The sequence below is a fragment of the Apostichopus japonicus genome, chromosome 19, assembly GCF_037975245.1.
Source record: "Apostichopus japonicus isolate 1M-3 chromosome 19, ASM3797524v1, whole genome shotgun sequence".
Lineage (NCBI taxonomy): Eukaryota > Metazoa > Echinodermata > Holothuroidea > Aspidochirotida > Stichopodidae > Apostichopus > Apostichopus japonicus.
Genome location: NC_092579.1, coordinates 16,720,871 through 16,748,401, shown reverse-complemented (window position 1 = coordinate 16,748,401; position 27,531 = coordinate 16,720,871). Strand labels below are relative to the sequence as shown.

Below are 27,531 nucleotides of genomic sequence, written 5' to 3'. Positions count from 1 at the left end.
ATATATATATATATATATATATATATATATATATATATATATATATATATATATATATATATATATATATATATATATATATATATATATATATGTTGATACTAGATGAGACTAGTGGAACACTAGTAGTTGTAACTCGGAGTTTCACGCTTTATAGCGATCTTCAGACAACTCTTTGTTCAGACAACTCTTGAGTTGTCTGAAGATCGCTATAAAGCGTGAAACTCCGAGTTACAACTACTAGTGTTCCACTAGTCTCATCTAGTATCAACATATATTCCGCTCTGTCCAATGGACATAGAGCACTCTGCGCCAAGATAGACGCCAACCTACTCTATATATATATATATATTTATACATAGGCTTAATGTTTTAGCTCATTTTATGAGATACACGAGTCGTTATATACGAAAGTAACTGCTTACAAAGAGGAAGTAGGAACATAAAAATACTTATAAAAACAAAGTGCGAGTAATTAATAATTCCGGTTTAATTGCTATCGGTTCTGCATGAATGTTTGTAACTAGAAATGACATTTCTTTCTTTTGTTAAGTTTAACATCGTCGCCATTTTCTCTTCTTTGAAATAACACATATGAAAAAAATCTGTAATGAAAACTGTTATCGCTACACCCTCATGCTCTATCACTCATTATTTCTTGCACATCTTTAAACCCATGGATGCAGAAAATACCCTGAACTACATTCTTTCAGAAATTATACAGATACTTTTTGTGATCGATATTATTAAGAAAACGTTGAAGTGGCTAAATATATATTAAGGGGGGCGGGGGGGGGGGGCAGAAACACATGTAGTGCAAATACTTTTTCGTCTCAACGCCGGGACAAGATGACATTTCATACTATTTCAACTGACAGTTAGATTTGTTGAGCAGTTGTATTTAATCATAGAGGCAGAGGGTTCAAGCCCCAACCCCACCCCACCCCACTCCACCCTATGTTTGAATTGAGACCACGAGTATGATATTGCCCTCAATAATTGCTAGTGTGGAATGTAAATTTTATTTGTTACAATAATTTTAGTTAAAAGAAGTACATCTTACAGACAATTTGTGTATGCTTTCGATCAAGCTGTGAATGTGCATTCACGGGGGGGGGGGGGGGGTGAAGGGGGGTGAAGGGGGGTGAAGGGGACTGGGAATCGGTAAGTTTGCCCCTCCAATCCAGGAAACGGATCTACGCCCCTGTTGAAGAGACTTAATTATACAACTGCCCGCCCAGACTTCAATGTTGTCTACAACTTGATCGTCATGTTAGGATCCATCATTCATTATGAAAGGCCATCATTCAATCTATTTCTCTATCTGTGTAGCAACCTTCATCTCAAGCTTATGGAAATCATTTTTTGTATGTTTGATAAAAGGTTTATTACTTTGTATATACCCTTGCATGCCGGGAGATATTATAGATATTCTTTACAAATTATTCACGGTATTGTATAGAACGAGACGTATGGAAGAGAGTGAAGAAAAAGTGATGAGAAACTTTCAATTTTTATTAGAATCAGTCTTCAATTGAAAACATAATTCTGCTGTCGTCGTGGCGTGTATGTATACAGAAGGCTACTGCAGAGTGAAACATATTTACTGTAAACTGATACTTTATATAAGGTATATGGACAGAGTGCGACAAACAGCTTATATATTTGTGTTCGATGGTTGGTTTGTGTACCGTTGACTTTCCATGTTCATTTTTTGCTTTTATATATACCTTGATAATAACAGAAATCCTCATGTAAGATGTGTGTTATATTCATCAGTTTGCCTTAATTTATATTCAGTCGCTGAGGAGTCAGAGCACATCTCCGCCCTTCAATAGAAGTTCATGTCTTCAATCAGTCGGAGAAACTAAAATTCCATTTAGATAAAAAAAAAAAAAACTCTATGCACTCCAGTTCCCCACCCCTCCCAAATCCCGACCTCCCCAACTTCAACAACCCCACCTCCCCAACCTTCCCGACCCCACTTCCCCAACATAACACTTTGATGTTTTTTATATTGCTGTGTATTGTACAAACTTAGTCAATAGTTATTGATCTAAACACTTTTAAATCACAGTCTGCACTTTCTCACGTGATATGTTTTTTTTTTACCATTTAGTTTTTTTACCTATGAAGTAAATTCTTATCAAAATGTTAAAACCGATCTATTTTGGGGGTGGGGAGGTGGGGGGGTAGGCGGGACATCCTCTTCATCTTGTATTGAAACACTTTTTTGAACAATATTTGTATTCAAAGTTCACAATGTGACTTAAGGTAAGCCAAATGTTGTTAACTGTCAGCGATGCTCCTATTTACTTTTAAATGGTGTTGAATGATGTGACTCTTTGAACAGGTAACTTGGCAGGATCTATACAAACGCCCTCTATTTCAAGTATGAGTGATTTGATCATTATAAGCAAAACGAATGTTACTCAGCCAATTGGTACTTGGACATACATGTTAACTGGTGTACCTTGTCTTTTAACCTTAAAATGTAGTTTATATATACTTGCTCCTTGTTAGAACGATAAATAGTTTTGGATCCCTTAAGTCTTTGATTTCGTCTAAATGCATTCCATTGAATAACATTTCTTGCCATACAGAGTGATGTAATTATTATGAAGAAATACAAAAGTGATGTAGTTATTATAAAGAAAAGTGATGTAGTTATTATAAAGAAATACAAATGTGATGTACTAATTATGAAGAAATACAAAAGTGATGTAGTTATTATAAAGAAAAGTGATGTAGTTATTATAAAGAAAAGTGATGTAGTTATTATAAAGAAATACAAAAGTGATGTAGTTATTATAAAGAAATACAAAAGTGATGTACTAATTATGAAGAAATACAAAAGTGATGTACTTATCATAAATGAATACAAAAGTGATGTAATCATTAAAAAGAAATACAAAAGTGATCTACGTATTGTAAAGAAATATAAAAGTGATGTAGTTATCATAAATAAATACAAAAGTGATATAATTATTATAAAGAAAAACAAAAGTGATCCACGTATTGTAAAGAAATATAAAAGTGATGTAGTTATCATAAATAAATACAAAAGTGATGTAATTATTATAAAGAAATACAAAAGTGATCCACGAATTGTAAAGAAATATAAAAGTGATGTAGTTATCATACAGAAATACAACAGTGATGTACTTATTGTAAAAAAAAAACTTATTATTATTAAAAATACAAAAGTAATGTACTTTTTATACAGAAATCCAAAAGTGATGTACTTATCATACAGAAATGCAAAAGTGATGTACTTATTATACAATGATAATTACACTAACCCTGTCGATCATACTAACTCTGTTTATAGAAATTTCCATAAACCATTAAAATATCTTAAGTTTTTGAAGACTCGAAGAATATTTGCTTGAACTTTTTGTTATCAATTGAGATTATGTTGGTCAGAAACTTGGCAGAAGTATCGCTTCTAATTGTTCGTTTAATATTCAAGTTTTTTTTACTAAGCAGACTACTAGCCTCGTTACGCATTCATAGGCGACCGTGTGGCATTAGTATGGTCATTAAAAGGCTCGGTAGTACTCTTCTTTAGTGCTACCTTTTAGCCTCTCTCCTCCAATACCAAGCCATCAATCACTCTCATCTAGACTTGAAAAAAAAACAGTCGTTGAGAGTAATGTCATTGATGGGTCAACCAACTTTGATGGTTTAACACAGTGATCTTTATTGAAGAAACGAGTTTCTACCACGTGTTATACTGTGTTATAACACACTCCGATGTATTCATATTATAATATCCCCCCTCCCCCTCGCCCCTCCCCTCGGAGTCGTACAAGATATCTTGCATAGACCACGCAAAGTTTCGAAGAACTTTCACATGTAAATACTAATATTTTTAAAATACTGTAATAATTGTAACTACATTAAGCGAATAAAGGAACAGACAGTATCGTATCTTACAATATATTTAACTCGTAAATAACGAAACTGCTTATATTAAATGTATAATTGAGGAGAATGCAAAGTGCATGATAAAAATATGGCTAAGCATAATGTAAGTTATGATAACAAATTTATTTCTTTGATCTCAAATTTTCTTAACAAATAAGCTGATCCTCTATAATAGGTAATAAAACAATAAAACGAATATAATGGAGCAGTTCTTCTTTTTTTTATAGCTTAATTTGCTTAGAGTACAATTTAAATAAAATTTGCATCGAAAACAGAAAAAGTATTCTCAACATTATATTCCCTCGTCAATTTTTATATTAACAAAGGTTCTCCTAATTTTTTATTTTTTATAAAAGTTGTTATTCAGTTATACATTAAGTTAATTAGTATAGTTATAACTCATAAAGAACGATGTTGTAGTTAGTTTTTTTTCACTATACACTGCAGTGCTAGATCTATACAGGTTCAATGCATGTTTACATTTATTTTACGAGTTAGAAACCTTTTTCATGATTTAAAATATACTAATGCAATAAGCATAAAAGCTGGGTTTTACTATAGAAAGTAAAGGCTTCAAACGTAGCTTACCGCGTTAAGTATAAAAGTTAACCTTAGTCAGTGTAAGTCCCTTATATTCACTGTTATTAAGTACAAGTAGTTACGGTACAATAGATTTCTTAAGAACCTGTCACCTGAATGTGTTGCAGTTTATTTATAATCACTTAACGTAACATCGTCATGACCATCCAGTCCGAGTCTCGATGGCATATCAAAAGGGGCTGGGTGTGAGAGTGAATCAAATTGTTTGGTTTTCGTGCCCCAGGTGGGGCCAAAAAAAAACACGTAACATCTTAAACATCACAAGGTCGCAGTCTCGATGCCTGGGGACTGGTGTTAAGATCATCAGGTTCTGTCTTGGGTGACTTTTCCTGTATGTATTGAAAGCCGCGCGGAGAATTAAATTTGAAACATCCAAGCACACTTCATTCGATATTAGGTTTAAAACGTGCAGTATTCAATCAAGTCCGATATGTGGTATACAAATACGTTGGTATATTTTACACAAGTTTCATGGAAGGTTTTGGGTCTATGTGTGGATTACGTAATCATCGCGAAATCAAATGATATCACGCAGGGGTATATCTTTAATATACAGAATCAATACCTGCCAGCGTGTCTTAAATATATCAATCAATTGAGAGCCTACACAGGGGCGTAGCGAGCGGGGGGTGTGAGGGGGTGTCACACCCCCCAATAATTTGGTCGCTATCGGCAAATTTTGGGTCTGTCGGCAAAAGGAGAAAAGGTGAAGAGAGCGGAAGGGGAAGAAAGAAGGAAAGCTGAATAGAAAAAGGAGAACGGGAGCTTCTTCCGTGCCAAATTTGACTTAAAATATGCACCAGATTGCATCTAAGGACGTTCAAACTAATTTTTCCAAAGGGGAAGGGGGACACCCCCTCCCCTTAGACACCTCCCCCATTTCAGTCACCACTTCCACATCCGTCGGCAAATCAAATTCTCCACCCCCCCCAACAAAAAAACCTTCGCTACACCCCTGAGCCTACATGTTTGCATGCTGTCATTGCAAATATACAGTGCACCAGTGTGTGGTTGATTATCTCTCTGTTCACTGCAGTTTGTGAACCCAGTTTTCACTCCAGTCCTGTGCAGACTAGTTGTATAAACATACAGACATTAAACTGTCCACTATCGGTAAGTTCATCCAAATAGTTTTACGTAACTTAGGAAGCTATCCCTTCTTCTGATACTATCACTTGCAAGTAATAACTATCCATGTGAAAATAATGTCAAAATATAACACAAATATGATTGATCTATAGTAACTCCATAACATTCCTCAGTTTAATTTGTTGTTCACGTACACTCACATTTTAGTCGCATTTACTGCTCGCTGGACACTCGTAGTCGTGCTCTCCACTCGATTCATCACTGCTGACATTCCCCCCCTGTTCATCCATTTTCCCTATCTTGGGTTCCTTCTTCACCTTCGATGGACCATGTGGCGGCACCTTCGGGATTATCTTTTCGTTGTTCTTCCTTGACGCAAGCTCCTTAAACACGTCAGGTTCCAGGTAGGTGTCGCGATTTTTACCATCTTGTAGTTTTAAAGACGAATATGGTCTCTCCACTGGCGATTTATTCTGTTTCATCATTTCTTCGATGCTCGTGTATTCATCAGTCTCGTCCATTTTAAATGGCCTGTGCCGTCGCATGGTCGTCTGCACATACTCTATAGATGATTGCATCCTACCGCGGCAACGTGCCTGCTTGGTTAGTGTTAGGATATTGACAATTAATGATGCGATAAATAGACAAATTCCGACTAAAGAAAGAGCCGTCCAAAGTGAGCAGTCTTCCGTCGCCATTATTTGTTATTCTTCCAAACGTCACTGCAATGAAATTCTTCAGAAGTTATTTGTAAAAGTCACTTGTTTATTTCAAATTTTATCTTCGGAAGGATTTGGGTTGTTATAATCCAATGGAACGATTGAATCATAAAAAAACAGAAATCGAACCACCTTTGTAGTTACCACAGCTGTGAAGCATACTGACGTTTTGTAAAGGCCTTACCTATGCAACATGATAATGTCCAACATTCATTTGATACCTTAGACGTCGGAACTCTACGACAGCCAGGCTTCCTGGATATTTTTGTAGTTTGAAATCCGATCACTTCAGTGCACAGATTCGTTTCCGGGTAGTTTTCACTTTCAAATATGGAAGTAAAGTTTATGATGCTCACTGATTAGAATCTAATTTGGAACACCAACAGAGAAGAAAAACAGAATGTAATGATGATTTTATTTCATTTTATTTTAATGCTTTTCCCAACTTGTATAAGCACCAAATAGAAATCTCACGTCTCATAAAGTCAATGGATTTGATAGATGAGTGGATTTAGAAACGGGTTAGAAGTGGTGCTCAACACTGGTTCGGTATATGACGTGTTAATTGCAGTAACCAAACTCAATTAGTCTTACTTTCCGTTTGGTATACACATTCAATATGTATGTAATAGTATATATATATATATATATATATATATATATATATTAGTTACTCATTGACCACGAGACTGACAAACAATTGACATCAAATAGTGCAACTGTATAGTACCTAAGTACAGGCGTTTCTACGGAAGCGTAGAAAGGACATGGTGATGAAAGAGTAACAAACTCGTCAAAATGACAAAATTCAGAAAAATTACGTTTTGCCGAGTTTAACAACTGGTCAAAACGACAAAATTATTAAATTTGCCGAGATACAACAAGTCGTCAAAATGACAACATTCTGAAAATTGACGTTTTGCCGAGATACAACTAGTCGTCAAAATGACAAAATATTGATAATTGACGTTTTGCCGAGATACAACAAGTCGTCAAATTGACAAAAATCTGAAAATTGACGTTTTTCCGAGATACAATAACTCGTTGAAATGACAAAAATCTGAAAGCTATCGTTTTGACGACTTATTGCATCTCGGCAAATTTAATAATTTTGTCGCTTTGACGAGTTTTTAAACTCGGCAAAACGTCATTTTTTTCTGAATTTTGTTTCTCTTTCATCACCATGTCCCTTCTACGCTTCCGTACGTTTCATACAGTCCTTTCAAGAAAATATGATAACCTCTCACTTTTTAAGTAGCATTTATGACAACAATTGAAGTGACACTTCAATTGATATATTGAAAATTAGCCAAAAACTTGAAACCTGTTTATATATGACCTGCCCAGATTGTAGTTACTATTTATCTGCTATTCAATTTGATTCCAATAACTGGTTCTGTATTGTCTTTATAAAATTATAATCTTTTCTCTCTATGTTAACATTCTACCACGTATGGTGCGCCGATCGAGCCAAATGTCCTGAAATCGACTTATTTTGTCCAACTGAATTACAATACGTCAGTTTCTGATGTTCTTGTGGGATTAAATCTTCATACGGTATGTACGAGAATTGACATGTGGTGATTTCCACACAAATTTGACTTTCTAGTTTTACAATTGGCTCACTCATTGTCCAGTATGCTAATTGAAAGAAATATATCGAATTAAATTAGCACATGTCAATTTCTCGTACTCCCATTGGAGGACTGTGTCACATATGTCTTCTTTAACGATGAGGTGCTAAATAAATCGGCATAATTCGAATTTAATTTTTGCTCGTGTTATATTTCTAAAATACTGTTTATGTTCGAAAAATGAACCTTCAAACATCGGAGTGCCATTAACTAAAGGGACTGGGACGACTAAATAGTCTAATCAACCTTTATTAAGATCAGTTTCTCGAATGCAACACATAAATCAGTAAAATAATTAGACTCTTATTGTCTCAAATTAAATGTTTACAAAGCTTTACATCTTTTTCATGGAAAAAAGGGTGATATGTTGTTTATTTAAAGTTATAAAAAACAGCTTTTGATTGAGTTATTATATTTATAAAATAATATATTATCATAAACATTAAATCCAGTAACGAGGAGCCTATACTTCATCACCTTAAAGGAGCAGTCCGGAGAATTATCATATTTTAAGGGTGAATATCATTAAAACCATAGTAGCTATGGCAACACTACCACCCTTCAATCTAGTTTCTTTGTCTTAACCTATGACATATCGAAGGAAAAATATAAAGCTACCCAATATAGGTCTAAGTTGATAATTGCAATGACTATGGCAGTATTGCTCTTTTTTTTGTTGGTAATTTCATTCCTAATATATAATGTTAGTGAATATGCATAAAATGAATATGCATAGTGTCATACCATTGCCCTAGTTTTATAATTACAATGACGACAACCAATGCATATATATGACATTATTGATCTTTTTCGTTGATTTCATTCTGTACATATAATGTTAATGAATATTACGCTGCGATAACCGAATTTTATAACTATACAGGGAAAGAGTGCTAAGAACGTTGCCAACTGACATGCTATATACATGGTCCATGTTCTACAAGTTTCAGTATTGGAATCTTCTCGCAAAGATTATGAATAAATATTGCAATATCATATTCCAATTTATTCGACATATGTCGATTTTCCCTCACATATTACATTTTCTTTCAGTCGTTAACGTTAGTCATTACATTAAAATGTGACATAGTTCTCCGGTGAGATTATGAGAAAGTGACAGATGCAAATTTATATGGATATTCCGGGGGCTGAAGTTGACCCCTTAACCAAAAAATTCTGGAAATTGTTTGCATCTCTATGTCAAAACCGTATACATCCTTGTATGTCATTGTATTTTGAAAATATGATTTTTTCAACTGGTGATTTTCTGTTAATGCAACAGCAGAGTAACTGACGTCTGCATCATGGCAGTTGAGCTTTATTAATATTTAACTGACTTATTTAAGTAATTAAAACTATTTCTACCAAAAAAGTTGCATTTTGTTGAAAATCGAACTACAGAGAACATTGGCAGGTAAGCACACTATCCAAACATATCACATTACAAGAATAAATCAATAACAAGATTATAATATCATAAGAAAGGCTCACAAAGAACATCTAACAGTGATTACTGGAAGAATTATCGAGGGTTGAGCCAGTCACACTATGTAATATTCAGTAAACTATACCTCTCGTTTAGAAACAAGATATTTAGACGGACGTTTCAAATAAAACTGTGTTTTCCTCTTTTGTTACTATAACTTATCTTTACATTCTCTACCACCCAGAATATCCCATTCATTTTGTCGTATGCCGATTTCTCCCCCCCCCCCCAAAAAAAAAAACATGGGTTTCATAGTCTCCTCATTTCATTTTGTCTTAGATATTTTACTTTGATTTGAGGCGGCAAACAAGCACGAAGTTATCTCAAACTCTCCCCCCCCCCCCCCCTTTACAAAAATGTAGCTCAACTTGGTATTCCGTACCAACATATCAAATTGTTTGAGTTTATTCAACAAATGGGAACTTTTTAATGACAAAAATGGGGGGGGGGGGGTAGGCCTACTTTGGTGCTAGACAGTGGCACTTTTAAGGTTTTTTTTACAAAACGAGTTGGGGCACGTGCCGTACGCAGGCGCGAACCAAGGGGGGGGGTAGGTGGCGGTTTACATCCAAATACAAAAATTAAAGCCTATAGTTATTAGCACAATCTATATCAAGAAGGTCAATTATAGACCTAATTAGGATATATTCTAAATATGCTTTAAACATACATTTACATCATTTTATCCTTAATCTATAAACAGTCGTCGCTGCATAGCCTAAAACAAAATGTGTTTACTCACGTTCATATTTAATAGGACAATTCTCAGTTTTTTTTTCACTTTTACGTAGGCAACCTATAGACACAAAAGGCCAGAGAGAGACATCTTCTGTACACAATCTTGCAAATCACGTCTGAGCATGCGCATTCAATCCAACAGCATAGTTACAATAGTCTTTCTATCCAATTATAGATAAATTTACCGAAAATATCACATTGCTTATACATGAAGACATTCGCATAATGTGATTGTTTCGATGCAGGTTTTGAACAGCTTGAACGTTCCCGAATCTGACTGTTATTTTCCAATTGGGGTCTGCTCACACAAAGTATCGTTCACACCGTTTAATCTTCTTAATTCTAGCAACACTTCGAATACATATTGCAAACATCACTATCAGTAGTAAGACAATCCCGAAAGCTGTTAAAAATTCAATTATGGTTAAGGCGTCATCGCAGTAGATCTGTGTTTCTCTAGAGCAGTTTCTTTTCGGATCAGAACTTAATGCAAATTCAAAATTGACCTCCATGAAGATTCTGATTTTCCAAAATTTGAAAATATTCACTCAAGAAGTATCATCTGAAGAGCATAAACACGGTGGCTAATACGATCAATTGTAGCTCGTTGCCATTCCCTCGAGAGTGACGTTATAGGCCTAAGGTTATATCAATGTATATGACAACGTAGTAAAATTGCGTAAAGCCTAACAGCCATGTATACACATATATATCTATATCAATTTCTATGATATATACACACACAATTGTCATCGCGGAAGTAACAAAATAAAACCTTGTTCGTGGGTAATTAATACGCACGTCAATATTTCAGTTTCTGTCTTCCTATGACGCATGATGACCGACATTTATATGATGTTTCATTTTCGTTTTTATTATTCTCTTAGTCACCTTTATGTTTAATAACCTATATAGATAATACCACTATACTATTATATTGTGCAGCGAAGGCCATCACTTAGACACACGAAAGCAAACTTAAATACAGGGTAGTGGGACATTTAAGACAGGAACCTAAACCAAATTCCTGGGGAAATTTCATGCGGTTTTCAAATGTTTAGACGTCATATATGGTGCATTCTGAGGTATATTTAGACAACAAATAATTGAGGTCCATACTTAAAGGGAGTGGAGACTCGCGCACAAAGAAACGTCTGATGCCGGTAATCTGACCTAGTTTCGAATTAGGTGTAGAAGTATTGGACACCACAATCGATCCCAGATAATACACACACAGATTGCTACCGTCGATAATTAGACACTATAATGTACAGTCAATACATATATAGTGCATGCAGCTACGGTCAATACCCACAACACAGTGTACACAGCAGCGATGGACATCCCAGCAGGGTGTTGTTATGGAACTCCCTGATCTTAGGTCCAGATAAAAGATAACAAGGTATCACGTTTCATTACTGTCTGCATTTTGTAGCGACAAGAAGAAAACTTCACTTGCAAGCAACGGAAAGTTAACTTTTTTTCAGAGGGCGGCACGCGGTTTGGGGCGAGTCTTCAATGCCTTTAAGTCTAAACGTCGCTAAGTGCTAATAAGTTAACTACATTGCCGGGTGTACACCTCCCATATCACACCTTGGATCCGTGACTGTCTGGACCAAGGGAGGGACAAGATCAAATTAAAATAAGTATCAAAATATAACGGAAGGAACAAATTCCATTTCCAAATATGTTTCACTAGGTTTGAATTTAGGTAGGGGGCTTAAGCATGCATTGAAAGGAAGAGGCGACATCAAGGACTTTATAAATGAGGGATGCTGCCCTGATGTCACCGAAGTGGATTCATGTAGGGCGGGCGAGGGGTGGGGTGGGAGGGGGTTCCTCCACTGCATGGAACAGAAATAGCAAATGATGCATTCTGAGGCAAACGTAGTCTATAACTTAGGTATATAGGCCTATAAGTACTGTACTTATATATGCAAGGTTGTGCTAAACTAATAATGTAATGTTGAAAGGGTGGTATTAATTCGTAATAACGAAATAATAATTCGAAATAACGAAAAAATAATACTTCTTTTGGTAAAAGCAAATTGCTTAATGAGTGATTAGCCTGCTATGATCGGTCGATGCACTGTGTTTATCGAGCGAGAAATTTTGACAATGTTGGGTGCAATAAGGGTCCACTTACCCCCAAAGACTGAGTGTGAACTTCTTGCACCCTGATCAGATTGATATCCGAGTACTGCATATATGTACTTTACAGATAAAGCGTCAATTACAGTGTACGTATAGGGTGTACTTGCTGTTTGTACCTTCGAGACTCAGCTAGCCGCTGTGGTGAACATCGTTCCCAAAATCGAGAATGGCAACGAAGTTTAATGTGAGTTAGTGAAATGAGCTAGTTAGAGTGTAAAATAAGTCAACATATTATCGATATACGAATTATTAGTTCGCCCAAAATTGGTATTTTCAAAATAATTACTTGTTTTCTGCAACTTTCGAGACCAAATTACCACTAGGCAACCCATTAAAATCCATTTATATGTTTCCGTGGCTTTTTCTCTCTATAATACCGTGTCAACTGTATTCATGAGAGACTTTTCATACTTGGGGGCTTTATTAGGCCTGAATCAGTCTGTTAAATCCACAGTTATTTCCCGATGAACTGCCTATCATATGAATCAGTGCAACGATTTTATATCAGTGCAAGGAATATATAAATATTCCTTCTTCCCCGCACCTTAAAAGATTGGAATGCTTTGCCATCATACATTGTGCATGCTCCTAGTCTAGACTGTTTCAAAGACAAGCTTACTAACTCCACACTAACTCCTGTTTTATAACTTATACTCATACTTTTTAGCGCTATGTCCTCTAGTAGGATTTTTGTCACCTTAACCCATTCAGATTCAGATTATAAAAGAATGATTAAAATTAATACATAAGTTAGTGAAAACTGATATCTAGCATTTTCTGGGGTTTTATTTGGGCAAATCTAACGTTTTTTCTCACTTGTCGCTGGTAACCCTGTTTGCTACAGTGGATCGATTGCGTAATATCTTTTAGCATGCGAGTTGAGCTAGCCTGAACCATATTCCGATGATCGTTTTCGAACAGACGAACGGAAAACTATAAAGATGGCAACCGAAGAACAAAAAGCTACTCGAATCGATAGCTCTAAGGTATACGAAAGTTTCTTGTGGCATGATCAAATCCCGTAGCTTTCTCTATGAATATGTCTATCTTGATGAAGTAACATTAACAACATCCACGTGTGTGCTAACCATGATCGTCTAATTCAATAGCGTAGGTAGCAATTGAGCGAAATAATTTGCTGACAGAAACTGCAGGAATGTATGCTACGTACATAAGTTCTACGCATATAAAATACAATAGTCTCTCTATACCATCCTGAAGTATGTATGCTGTTGACTGAAAATCAGTTTTGTTCGTTTTGTAGCCTTATCGGTACTTTTAAATTTTGGGCTAGGCCTACAACTTTACAACAATACAAGGCTACAACAAAGTACAGTCTACTCTAACACTGTTGTACTAGTACGAGTATTGGTGGATGTGTTCCATCTACAGACAACAAGTACATAGGCTAGGTCCATTTATGCGACATCATCGGTCACTCTTTAGTCCAAGTATGAGCAAATCCGGAAGAAATGCACTTCAGCAGGGTTGTAAAATGAATCAAAAGAGTTAATGTGTAAAGAGTTTCCAAACATTTCTAACAAAATATGTCTAGAGCAAAAACATATAGGTCTAGTCCTAGGCTACAGCCTGTTAAGAGCAATAGTTTCCTTGGATGCAGTGTTGAAAGTAAAACTATTACAGTAACTAATGGTCAAATGCAAAATAGATTTTGCAATTTCATTTGCAGAAGTAACCAAAGGAAACTTGTGCTTTTCCCCTTCTTCTGATTGAAATGATGTATTAGGCCTAGGCCTACCCAACCATTTCAAACTCTTGTAATCAATTTTACCCAAAAAGAAAACCTCACAGTTACAAGTCAAGGCAAGATAGGTATTTAAATAACATTGATTTTCATATGGTAACTTTAGTAGAAAGTACATAAGTTCTTCAGTTTTTTCTTCTGTAACAGTTATCATTCAACTGTTTCAGAGACTTGCACATGGAAACATTTCCTTCTAAGTTCTGTGTTACATAGTATTGAATTGCTGTTCCTGTTTACTGTAACAAAATGTGATTTTTTATTTCAGATTCACCAGACAATCGAAGCACTATTGGCTTTCACAAAGCAAGCAAAGAAGCAGAAAAGTGGAGAAGCTAAAGAAATCTTGTTGGCCGATGAAAATGATCAGTTTGAAATCCAAGTTTCAGTATGGATAGTTGGAGGCACAAGAACAAAAACAGTACCAATGTGAGTGTTATAGCTATCAGTTTAATATTGCTCACAAAGGGTTTCTGGAGTCATTGTAACTTATGATCATTAGGCACACCGTACAGTAGAAATAAATTGGTAGGTTTGCTTCAAAGCTTTTGTGTCTAGGTATGCAGTACCTTTGTTCAATTGTTCTAACAAATGTTTTTCAGGAATTGATTGCTATGGACGGTTGTTGTGATCAACTAATCTTGACAGATTAGAAATAGTTTGGTGATATATCATGTACAGTACAGTATTTTTTATTGAGTTCTGTGTTCCCAGTTTCTGTAACAGAAACATGATAACCAACTTTACTGATATTTGTTCACAACGTTGTTAAGATAGGGAGCCATATTGGAATCATAGTGCATAGAAATCCATCCATCCACCTTGCTAAGTCATACAGTGACAAAATTCTCATTGCTTATGTAATACAATATATTTTTCAGCAAGTGGCTAAAATTTTGAAATTCTAGGCATCGCCCAGTGAAGCAAATGATCAACTGGGTTGTAGGATTTTTAGTATGAATTGGAGAAAAAACATCAAAGTCAAGTACAAAATTCTTCTTTAAGAAATTAAGTCATATTTAGAAATTATAAATATCAAGTTTTCATTTACTGTAAACTGAAACTAGATTTAGCTTTGTGCTGGGACGAATTGGCTTACTTGTTTACTGGATGGGAACGGTGCACCCCAGGGTCCGATGTGCCAAATGCTCCCCTATTTTCTCTTGGTTGTAAAAGGTGATACTTAGTTCAGAAGATTTCTTGTTTAGCGGTCCCAGCACTGCAGGTTGGATCATTAAGCCAGAAGCAATTTATGTCATAGTCTACCCCCCCCCCCCCGGGTTATTGTGACAATAATTCTATGAGAACACAAGAGACTGGTAACCTGTGGTATGTACTATGGGAACAGAGATGACTGTTTAATGTTTACTGTACGTGTATACTCATATTTTGCAGACAACTGCCACATAATATGTACCAGAAGGACAGAGATGCACTCCTATTTGTGAAGGACATTGAGAAGAAGAGGCCAGAGTTTACCGAACAGCACTTCAAAGACTTACTGAGTGATAAAGACGTTGAAGGCGTATCCAAGGTGAGCATGATGAAATTGATGATAGTTTCATTTTACCATGCTTCCTAGCATTGTCATGTTCTCCTCACTCCAGCCCCTCCCTGCCCTCCCATAGAGATCTATTAAAAGTTCTATGTTAGAAAACTATGATGAAGTTAGAAGCACATACATCACTGTAGAAAGGTACAATATAGTACTTTGATTACATGTGAAGTTCCTAGCTTTACTTGTTGCTGATAGTCATTTGCTATGCTCTACCATCAGTCCTTATTCTGATCTTGGTTGCTCCAGGCAACCAGCTCAGCTGCATATGGGCCCAAAAAATAGAACAATGTAAGTAGAAAATGATCACAGATGCCTTCATTTAAGCCAGCGATGTGCAGCATTTACACTACTTAAGCCTGCTGAAGTAGTTTATGAAAGAAGTACAACAAAATCCTGACAACTTTTGAGTAAAGTAAACAAGAACTGAAAACAATACCACTTCTTTGCATATATGCTATAAACACTCAATGAAGGAAATATTGTCACAGAGGAGAATGACTTCATATGCTCTTAGATCTCCCTCTCCTCTTTAGACACCTCCATAATCACTTAGAATTGTGTTTTTTGCAAACAGTAGGCTGACCTTCAGGGCATCTAGGCCGTCCACAAAAAGTAGCACTGTAGTTAGAAAGTGTTCATGGAAGAAGATGCCGGAAACACTTTCAGATTCTGCATTTTCATCTTTCAAGATGTACTAAAGAACAGTATTAGTTTGTGAGTGATATAGTAGAGAGAGCAATGATTGTTAGCAAACTGCTTACGTACAGACTTCAAAAAGCCTGTCTGAAGGAGATTCTGCTAATACCGAAACATCAGCCCCTCTAACTTATATTATGAATGATAAAATGGCAGGACTAAGATAGCATTTCAGGGACATCTCTGTTTTCTGTACTTACAACAGGTAATGCCAATTAGAGTACTCAAGAGAGAATACAGGCCATTTGAAGCGAGACGAAACTTGGCTAGATCTTACGACCTCTTTCTCACCGATGTCAAGCTTCTCGGATGTCTGTCAGATCATTTGGGAAAAGAATTCTACAAGAGGAATAAGTGAGTTTAAGAAATATGGATCCATACAAGAGACATTACAGTACCGCATATCCATGATTTCCATACGGTTTATAATTAATATTTATTGAAATGATAGTACTGTACATTCATCATAACAAACACTGTATATTTTTTGTTTCGAGCATTAGGACTGACTGCATTTATCAAAGTTTAAACTGAAATTTTGCCCATTTCATGTGCAGAATAGCTTTCCATTTTTGGGAAAAATGATTGAACTTGGAATGACAATATTCTCAATACGACAGTCACAACATCCATCAACAAAGTTTGCACCTAGCCGAAAAATCTCTTTGGTAGCAAAATCTTCCGCAATGCCCACCATATGGGAAGTTATCATCTGCAAATGCATTGTCCAAGTTTGAATCTGAGAAGGTGTACGAATTTTCCGTCTGAACTGTAACATAACATTGTAAAACTTGTCTCAGTGAATGGCAAAGAAAAAATATGTTTTAAATGGTCTCAGTTGAAAAATTTCAACATAACAATTGTAGATGACGAAGATATTTGGAGTCATGAAAATATTCTCTCTTCCTCTCTAGATATCCAGTTGCAGTGGATCTAGACAAGAAAGATTTGAATAAAGAGATTTCAAGAGCCATTAGTGCAGCCTACATAAGTCTCTCCAATAAAGGCAGTTGCAGGTAAGATACCTTGTTGTTTTATTTGTCGTTTAGGGAGTCAGAACATGTTTTCACTTCTCAGCAAGATATTTCTTGGATTATGGGAAAGTGAAGACCTCACAATTTACAACATTTTTTAAAGTTTTTTTTATTTGTCTGAGTAAGTGGAAAACAGTTAAGTTTGCATTGCAGGGCTCTTGTGCAAAATCTGTGCTTGGAAGGCATAATGAAACCTACAACAATTAAAGAACACTGCTGTGTTGGTCTGTTCTCGGTATATGTAGTACAGTAATCGTGATGGCTTTAGCATGCGGAGTAGGGATCAAATAATAGATCTCACCCAAAACTTATATATAAATTGTATTGTTGTGTTCAATCGATCAATGATTTAACAACCATTGGAAAAAATGAACAATGAGCTTATATGAAGAAAGTACGGAGATCCCTACGCATTGGAGATGTGTAGCTACTAACTAGTCTATATCTAATTTCTCAATGCAAGATGGAGAAAGCACGTACAGTTACCCTAGCCAATCAAAACACTAGATAAGGTCACATGGAGCTTACTCCCTGAAAAAGAAAACCACACAAATAGAACAAAGACAATAGACAGTATTCAAGTAAAATAAAAGCACTGATTACAAGAACCCATCCCTAAGCTGACAATGCCCATGTCCCAGATTCCCCCCCCCCCCACCCAATTTTTCCATACACATCACTTACAAAATGTCCCATAACAATGTTCTAATGGTATGACAATAGAAATTATGGGACACTTCATCTTTTGTTTAATTATAGAAATGGAATTTGACATAAGTAGAATGAAGAGCAATCCATACTGATCTAAATCAGGAACAACCTCTTTGTACATTTGTCAATGCCAGACAAAACAGGAAGTATGTATCTAATTACATATCAAATGAAAAACAAATTGAAACCAGTAAATTTTAAGTACCTTTTGTTTCCTCAATAGTTACTACACGTATTGTGATAACTGTAATGTATGGAGGTGAAGTGTCATTCTGCTTTCGTTCTGCCAGGTATCTTGGACAAAACATGCGAAATTATGAAATTAATTTCAAAAGTCACATATTTTAACTGCATAAAGTCATATTTTAGACAAAATTCCGTGGCATAATTTCCTTATCTTGGTGCCGTGAGACACACACCTCCTTTAAACCATGAAGGAGGTGACAGTGTAGTATGTCTAGAAGGTCAATCGCACAGGTTAAATGACCTTAAAAGAGTCTTGCAGTAACCACATCACTCGGTTTCTTTGTACCTTCTAAAATACCGCAAAACAGAACTTGTGACAGAGTTTAACAAATGGTGTTGCTCACCCCTATTATTTTGTACCAAGTATAATAAACACTGACCAAGGAGCTGCTGACACCCCTTGACCTGAACAATTATGTAACAGACTGTGCTAATGTGACAGTGATACCTCTAGCCTGCCAGTGACCGACAGAGTTCTTTACAATGTACCTGATCCAGACAGCTTGGAGCTTCATCCCAAAAGTTTACATAATCCTCTGTTGAAATGAAATTTATTGCATTGCAACATGTACGTTAAAGTGGATTTTCCACACAATATAGCATACCACTTGTGAAATCACATAGTGACTTCTCCCACCAGTGGGAGGGAGAAGTTCTCCCCTCTAGCTCTAAGCTAAAGTTAATTTTTGAACCGGCACCGTAATTCATTTATCCCTCGTGCACTAAAACGTTACAACAGCAATTTGAGTCGTTAGGTGGTTGCCTAGTCATTGGATGGGTAGGCTCTCTGTCTTTAACTATTTAATTTGATCTTACCTTCTTTAGTTATTAATTGTAATATGAATATAGTTTTATATATATTTTTGTGTTTCTCAAATGTGCGAGTATCGAAATTTCCGATTTTATGGAGCAATAAAGTTTTACTTACTTACTAACTTACTTTGTCACCTATTGACTTTCATGGTGAGGCTAATAATGAAGGAAGTATTCAGTCTCTTCTGGTACATGGTGGCGCAGTCCCCACGGAAACTGCTGGATCGTGGATCTAAAACCTTATGCTATCAGAATGTTCCCTGTTATATTCTCATCTACTTTGTTTTCGTCAGTTCTGTGCACATCGCACACACAGGGATGTCTACACAGGACATCGGGGAGAACGTGGAGAAGGCAATCAACACTATTGGAGAGAAGATACACGGCGGGTGGGACAATATCAAGACTATCCACCTCAGGACAAATTCATCCGTATCTCTGCCTGTTTACACCAATCTCATCAGACCAGACTGGGATCTCTCCAAGACCACACCACATGATCTTAAAAATGAGGATCTAGATAATTGTATGTACTACCTTTATCTGTTTGATAAGGAGGGAAGGGTTTAGGGGACGGGTGGAGGGGGGTGGGTAAGAAATTTGATTCTTTGTTTATTGTTGCCTTTCTATTATATTTAAGGCTACTGAAGCATGATTCGCTTATTTCAAAGATACTTGACCAGATTAGTCTGATAAATTTTGTTATCTGGTATTTTCTTCCTACTCTTTGAAGTATTCAGCAAACCGTGCCTTGTAACTTCTACGGGAGACGGATATCTGTGATATTTGTAAACATGTGGTAATGTGAGTAAAAATACTAACATTTCAAGAAAGCAGATAATACTTGTTCTGTATGCCACCCTCGTTCATATTATAAAGCCTTTGTTTGCAAGAATTCTTCAGTCAGAAGTTTTATTTAGTATTTCTTTGTGTGTTAACAGTACAACTGCAGTTAAAGCTGGAGGCGACAGAGAAAGTTAAATCTCTCCGGAAAAAAAGAGGACTGCACCCCAGTGAACCATTGAAGCTCAAAAAGCCAAAGACTGGAAGTAAGTTTATCATTAATTAGCAATCAATGAAAATGGGCTCAAATATCCTTTATTGGTGTCATAGGATATCTTAAGTCATGATTTTTGTAGAACTGTAAAAAAAAATCTCTTTTTGTTAAGACAAAATTTGGCTGGATATGGTGAGCTCAGTTTACCTAGTCCATTAATTACTCTTGTAACTCCTCAAAGTAATTATTCTGAATTTTACAGTAGCAAATGTGCAGTTTTCAGTAACTTTGGGCATTTTTCCTGTGTCATTACATGAAGTTTATGTTTATAATAAAGTTAATAATTCTAAAGATAACTATGTATTGGATTAGTTGGATATGTTGATTGAAGCAGCCACTTGTGTATTTGTCAAAAGCCTGACAGTCAGCTGATTTTCAAGTTTCTGTTGAAAACTGTGTAGATAATTCTGAACAATAATGAAAGCCATGGATTGCTCTTGGGTGTTAAACCTAAAGGATGCACCAAGTAAGTCAACCATCACCGCCAGCAATATTTAATTATACTGTTTGTAGATAAAATTAGTTTCAGTAGACCCGATACTGTGGAAATACTGTCAGCTTAATTAATATTGAATTCATGTAGCATGGGAACTTCTATTATCTGAAGCCATTTACTTTCTCTTTGTTTCCTTTCATACTTTCATATTTAAGGGAGAATGTCATCATCCTTCACACTGAAAACAATTCAGTCAATAGGTAGTGTCAAGAGGCTCAATATTTTACATATGACATTTTGCACAACCCATCTCCATTACAGGAAATTAATGTTTATGATACATAAAGAAACCCATAGAAACATTGGAGCACAAGTATGTTCAGTGATGTCATATGATAGACTTGATCGAGTCTTCAGCATTGTGTCTGAAGTAACGTAATTAATATCTGTGATGTCTCCCAGATTGTCCTTAGCTCTGTTTGGGGAAGTTATTTATGACAGTAATCTCTACCACATAGACCAATAATGATGGTTGGGTCTCTGCCACCATCCTTTAAAGGTACTAAGTCATTTTAGTCAGCTCATGATGTCTCATTTTGCATTCACAGTTCTCTTCAATGCAAAACCATTGACTGGATTAACAAGGAAAGAAAAGAAAGCAGTGACAAAAACCATGACTCCAAGACAAAAACGGGCGCAAAGCAAGCTGAGAGAAGAAATAGTCTAAGAGAGATTTTAAACTTCTGATCCTCGGTCTGCTGATATTACATAAGCCAATCATCTTCGTGTAGATATTCATTCAGATCTTTAATCTACTGGATATGTCTGTCCTACTGTCCGTGTTTAGACAGCTGACCGGCTGGAGGCTAGGTACAGATTTGCAGACAAGTTTGGACTATTACATACAGCCTGTTGACTGGGGAACTGAATTTTAAACAGGCTTATGTCATACATTGTCATCCTTTCTCCATCATTTATTCAAGAAATATTGACAGAGCCTAGACATAAGCATAAGAAAATTTGTGGAGGTTTTCTTGACTGAGATGGCACTGACAGACATTTTCTTACTGCCTGGTAGTCAGTAAATTGTTGACAGACCTGTTCACAAACTTTTCCACATACCTCCAGCAGATCCCCTTGCCCTTATGAACCTCAGAAATATTTCACACAAACCCCCCTCCCCCCTCCACCCAACCAGCAGCGGACCCCAGGTTGAGAAAGATTGCCCTAGATAATACAACTTGCTGATATAACCAGGTCTGATGATAAATTCATGCACTGTATTACCAAACTGCATGTCAGCTTAATGTCACAGGTTATGGTTGATACTCTGTTTGAGTAAGTATAATCTTATTCCACACTTTGTCTCTGTATACAGTCAACTCTACAGCTTATGTAGTAGCAATGTCATCAAAGGTGATACTGGTCGCTTAATCAGGTGAACAGTCTAGCTCGTAGTGGATTGCACCAGTTTTGTGCGAGAAGTCTTGCGACATCTCATTTGTGGGGCAACACTGCACTAAGCCTCTAGATACTTCACTGACAAGAATTGGATTTACTGGCATCATTTGGTGATGAGGATTGTTTACGTTTATTCATGAACTGCAACTATAGCAGCTTCTTAAAGCAGTGTCTTCTTTGAAATGGAAAGATCATATTGCAGTTATGCCATTTAATTTGTTGGGCAAGGAGTTCTTGCAAATTCTAACTGACGATGAGAGGATAATCTTTGAGGCTATATATAAAAGACCTTCATGAAGGGTCTACCGGTTCATAGACTTTGTAGCAAACATTTTCACTGAAGTTACAATAACATTCTATAATATTCTAAGTTCAGATAATCACAGCAAAAAATGCAGACTCATGTTTATAGTTTTTCTTGTCATGAAATCATTGTATGAAACTTTTATTGTTCAAATGCTGAGTATGAAATAAATGAACCAAAAATTAAGATTATTATCTGCCATGAAATTCTTGCGTTCCATCTATTCCCTGTTATGTGTCGGTGGGGCACATTCTTACCAGTGGTCTATGCCACAGCATAAATCCATTTTAATTATACCAAAGAAAAAAATCATTTACATATCTTATTGCATTTAAGAGATTAAGTATTCACTTACTGCTAAAAACTAAAGTAAGACTAGCTTTTAAGAGATTCAGATATCAACGCTTGCATTTTGCTTGTCCATAAATAGAAAATAATTACAAATTTGAGCAAAAATATCAGTCTTTGCTTCTTTGGGCTTGACCATTCAAAAATTCCAATCATCTGAATGTGGGTTAAGCCCTCACAAATGACCATCCAGAAACATCTTTAAATAGGTTGAAATACTTATGTTCAAATCCTTCTTAAATGAATAACTCACAAACTCAAAAGGGATTTCATTGCCACTGTCCACTCGAGGTTTGAACGGTGATCATTAATGATAAATAACCAAAGCCTTTTCTTGTTTGGTTTAACTTAACTAGCAAAACTGGGACTTGACAAAGAAAGGAACAGTAACTTACTGCCCGCTGGTAATGGGACTCTCTCCTTGGGGTTGAACCATACCTGTATATATGATGTCACCACCAAGATTAACCATTGGAAGTAAAATCCATCACATCTACTTGTATTCATCAATGATATATAAGACTGGAATAATACTACACTATATAAATTAGTAGCAACACATAAACCACTCAGTTTGGGGAAAAAAGAAAATGTTAAAATATATTTACTCTGAATAGCATGGCATTATTAACCCTTTCATGATGCAACCCAACCCCCCCCCCCCTCACCTCAACTTGTGAAACTCTTATCATTTAAGGCATGTACCCCAATGCACATTATATTTATTGCTCTAAAGATAAAACCACAGCTGTCAGCAAAGTTGAAAAGAATACAAAAGTATTTACAGAGAACACAACGAAGCCAGTCGTTACCATAACGACGAGAAGCAGCAAGAAGAAAAACATGCTAAATAAAAAGAGGTTAATACTGCCATATTTTAGATCATTCTACTAAATTGATGATAAAGTAGAAAACCTAACCAACAAATAAGGATATCATGATATAAGACACGTCAGCAAACGAAGTTTGTCCAACGTGTGACATGGATTCAAATGGGAGGTTGTCCTGTATCCTGTCTTTCTTCAGGGTGAAAATGATAAACTTGCTGTTACTGAAAGGCATACCTGAGGAGCTGGTGATCACAAGCTTCTTTCTACTAACAGGGAAGATAATATAGTAGTTGATAGTCCTTTTCAACATTTTGTCTGCCTCCCACCTCTCCTACCCAAATAGCATATGGGACTCATTAAACCGGAAGTCACCTGGAAAGTGCTACCTTGTGGTTCCAGTCATCCCACTCAACGGTTATTTGTGCAATGCTGTATTGAAACCCTGTGTAAACAACAAACTTTTAGATGTAACATACAAATCACAATTTACAATTATGTAGAAAAAACCCTCTGTTTGTTACTCTGACAGCAAACCTGAGATAAAAACAAACTTTGAAGATGGACAATTACGGGGGTAAATTTAAGGGATGCTTTTATACACCATGCTTTGTAAAGATAACACCATCTTCATCTCCCCCTCCCCCACCAACCAACCCCCCCCATCCCAGACAGCAGTCTGGTGTGTGAAAGGTCCAATACATAAGGGACATATTACACTTAGTTTCTGTTGAATAATAGTTGTTTCTGCCTTCGAACAACAAATGTTCTATACAGTTTTATTCCGAGTACACCCGTAGAAATGGAAGCTGTTGTGAAATGAGGAGAGAAAGAAAATGTTGAGATTACCTGAAGAATACGAATCTATCCGAGGTCAAAAGAGGAACGTTTGTTAATTTACTACGTTTCTAGAGCAAACACTATTACTGAACTGCTGCTGGAAGACTTTTATTTCAGCCAATGACCTAACCACCACAAGTTCCACAACCTGGAATATGGAAATTAATCTAAACAGGTTAAGATTACGAACATCTTAGTTTATAATATGCACAAGAAAAGTAGACCCTTTATCCCACATACGAAAACATGCAACACTTAGTGAAATAGAGATATTATACAATACAATCGATTTCCCCTCTTTCTCCACCCCCACCGTCCCCCCTCTCTTCAACCTACCCTATCCCACTATCATCTCATATCCTGATTTTTTACATATAATATATGAAAACAAGGAGATGCATTAATTTCTTTAAACTGCATTCTGCCTTCACTCACTGGGCTTTGGAAATCCTTCAACGCAACAATTTGAGTTGAATAGGTATGAGTATTGACCCAAATTTAACAAGTATTTACTCAAAATAAAGGCTGGAACTCATCAGAATAAAAGCCAATTTCCTTAATTGAAGCTTAATGATGAGTAATAAAATATTATGGTCAGTTCTCAAAATTATGTCCACCAACAATTATGTTGTTGTTGCAATTCTTAATGAGTTTTATATCAACATTTGAAATGAGATTTCAGTTGATTGTGGACTTTATTTTTTTTTGTAGCACAGGGTATATTAATATCTAATTATGGGCAAGACGAATGTCTCTAAATGTCTAATATATTTGGCTGGACGCTTTTGAAGGCCGGTACACCAGTATATATTTGTGGAACAGAGTGTCAACTTTGTAGATTTTCTCATTTAAGTCTCTTTCAAAACAAATGACCTAGGTTTGTACATTCCTTCTTTTTATTCCCATATCCTTCCCAAGTGAACTTTGGTTATTGTCACAAATCTGTATCTCAGATTAAATCCATAATTTAAAAGAAATTTCATTTACAAGTCAAATAAATATGAAATGAATGAATAAATATTTTAAAGAAATTGAAGTTAGTTTCTATTGACTTAGCCAAAAACTCAAGTTGAGTAATTTGTTATTGTATCACAAGAAGGGAAAACTACCATAAGTAGTCATTAATTAAAGTCATAAAGTTTTAACTAAACAATATCCCGTTTATGCCTACACTTAATTAGAAGTCGACATCCCTTCAAAACACATCAGGTCACTTTCACAAATGTCAACAACAAAAGGAATTTAACCCCTGTTCGACCTCGCAAGAGGTCCTACAAATGTGTTTGACATGGCTGATTAATAACTAATGAAAATTCGAAAGTGAAAACAGTGAATATGAAACACTCAAATTTTATCCGATTTAATACGTGACAAGTTTTGGAGCCCTGCCTTTGTTAATCTAAAATCTCATATCTCTTATTCATCAATGTTAAAGCCTAAAACATACACTCAAAAACTTACAGGAATTGCTTTCCTATCTTTCCATAATCACCATCTGAAAAAATCATAGAAACCTTAAACCATATCATACTTGATGCAGCATTTTAAAAATTGGTCTTCAAGTTCCAAACAATGTTTTTTTAAGTCAATCCCACCATGTATTACTCACATTAACTAATGCCAAAAAAAAAAAAAAAAATGATCAAACTAGCATATTCTACAAGATATCTTCACCAAGTAAACAATGCTTCGTCAGGAACATATAATTACATTAAATTTAAACAAAAAAAGATTTTTGCTAAGACTTTTGTCTTTACAGTAGCCTTTATGACATGGAAATCTAAAATTTTGAAAAAAAAAAATCTTAAATTTGTCTTCCTTGTTCAATATGACACATAGTGTACAATCAACCAAGATCCATTAAAAACAGCATTGGAGTGTTTTAATTTCAAGAAGCATGGCATGTTCCATAAAGACAAGACACATCCAATCTTTCCGACAGAAATCTTGCTTTTTTTTCTTCATATTTTTCCAGATCTTACAAAATGTGCTATGTTGGATGGACTACGGACATTGCTGACTGAAACTAGCTTACGTTCTGAACAGTTTTTTGTTGGTACAATCTTGAGCAATTTTAAGTACATACCAGTACAACACAAAGAAGAGTAATAATGGTGATATGCCCCCCCCCTTTTCCCAAGGAAAAATGATCATTGGCCCCCTCCACCCCAGTGCCACAGCCAGCTATAAAACACATTAAAATTGAGATTCAGCCCAATTCTGATCAAAAAGTAACATAGACAAGGCTCACATTAGTCAAACAACTTGTAAACAATATTGGATTTGATAACGAGGTTATACAGGGGCTGGTGCACCCTCCCCCTCCCCCTCCACCTGTTGCTCTGGACTTCATGACTTGCAGAAGTCACTAACAGAATATGGTTTCAACTAGGGTATACTCCTTTAAGAATGTTATGCGGGTCACCGCAATGTACTTTACATAACCCTTGACTATTTAAACACCATTCAAACATGGAGTTTGTTTTGAAAACATGTGGAGAGGTAAAAGCACCTCTTTGGAGAACATTTCTTTAATGTTCAACAACTAATTGAAACCCTTTTTCGTTGTTTTGCGAGTTTTGATGACAATCATAGCACCCTTCTGCAGTGTTTACAAACTAAATATATAAATGAAAAATTTGGCGCATAACTATTTGTATTCAAGGTCATTGACAAATTTCAGCTGCCCATTATGAATATTTTTTTGCTTTTTTAGGGAGGGGGAGAAGGGGGGGGTTTGCCATCCCTCTACATCACAAACGTAATAAAAAAAATTATCTACTAAAAAAAAATGAAATGTATTCCTTATCAATATCGACATAAAGGGATGCAAGATATTATTAAAAACGCTAACAATGTTGAAACTTGTCATTCCATTAGTCTAACTTCACATTTCAAAATTGTATTCATTCATAGACAAAATATAAAGCTTGGGACTTTTCTTAATTATGTCACATGTACAACCAAATGTGTTACCTACGTGCATTGAAACCCTTTCATATGTCAGGGGATATTAGAAAGCACACGAGAATGTATACTTTCCATTATGAAAACAGACTATTGCAAATTATAAGTTGTTTATTTTCCG

General features: G+C 35.8%; 1 protein-coding gene and 1 long non-coding RNA gene across 2 annotated transcripts; one reads left to right on the top strand and one right to left on the bottom strand.

The window, feature by feature from the left end:
* Window positions 1–1,494: 1,494 nt before the first annotated feature.
* LOC139960001 (uncharacterized) lies at window positions 1,495–11,032 on the bottom strand. The gene is made up of 2 exons (XR_011790277.1): window positions 10,201–11,032; window positions 1,495–6,704 (listed from the first exon to the last, which is right to left on the bottom strand). It is a non-coding gene; the product is annotated as an uncharacterized lncRNA (long non-coding RNA).
* A 2,166-nt stretch (window positions 11,033–13,198) lies between these two features.
* On the top strand, window positions 13,199–26,394 carry LOC139959345 (ribosomal L1 domain-containing protein 1-like). Its single transcript, XM_071956838.1, has 8 exons — window positions 13,199–13,336; window positions 14,381–14,541; window positions 15,508–15,646; window positions 16,572–16,720; window positions 17,281–17,382; window positions 19,464–19,696; window positions 20,112–20,219; window positions 21,272–26,394. The coding sequence occupies exons 1-8, from the start codon at window positions 13,292–13,294 to the stop codon at window positions 21,388–21,390; spliced, it is 1,056 nt and encodes a 351-aa protein (XP_071812939.1). The 5' UTR covers window positions 13,199–13,291; the 3' UTR covers window positions 21,391–26,394.
* Window positions 26,395–27,531: the final 1,137 nt, after the last annotated feature.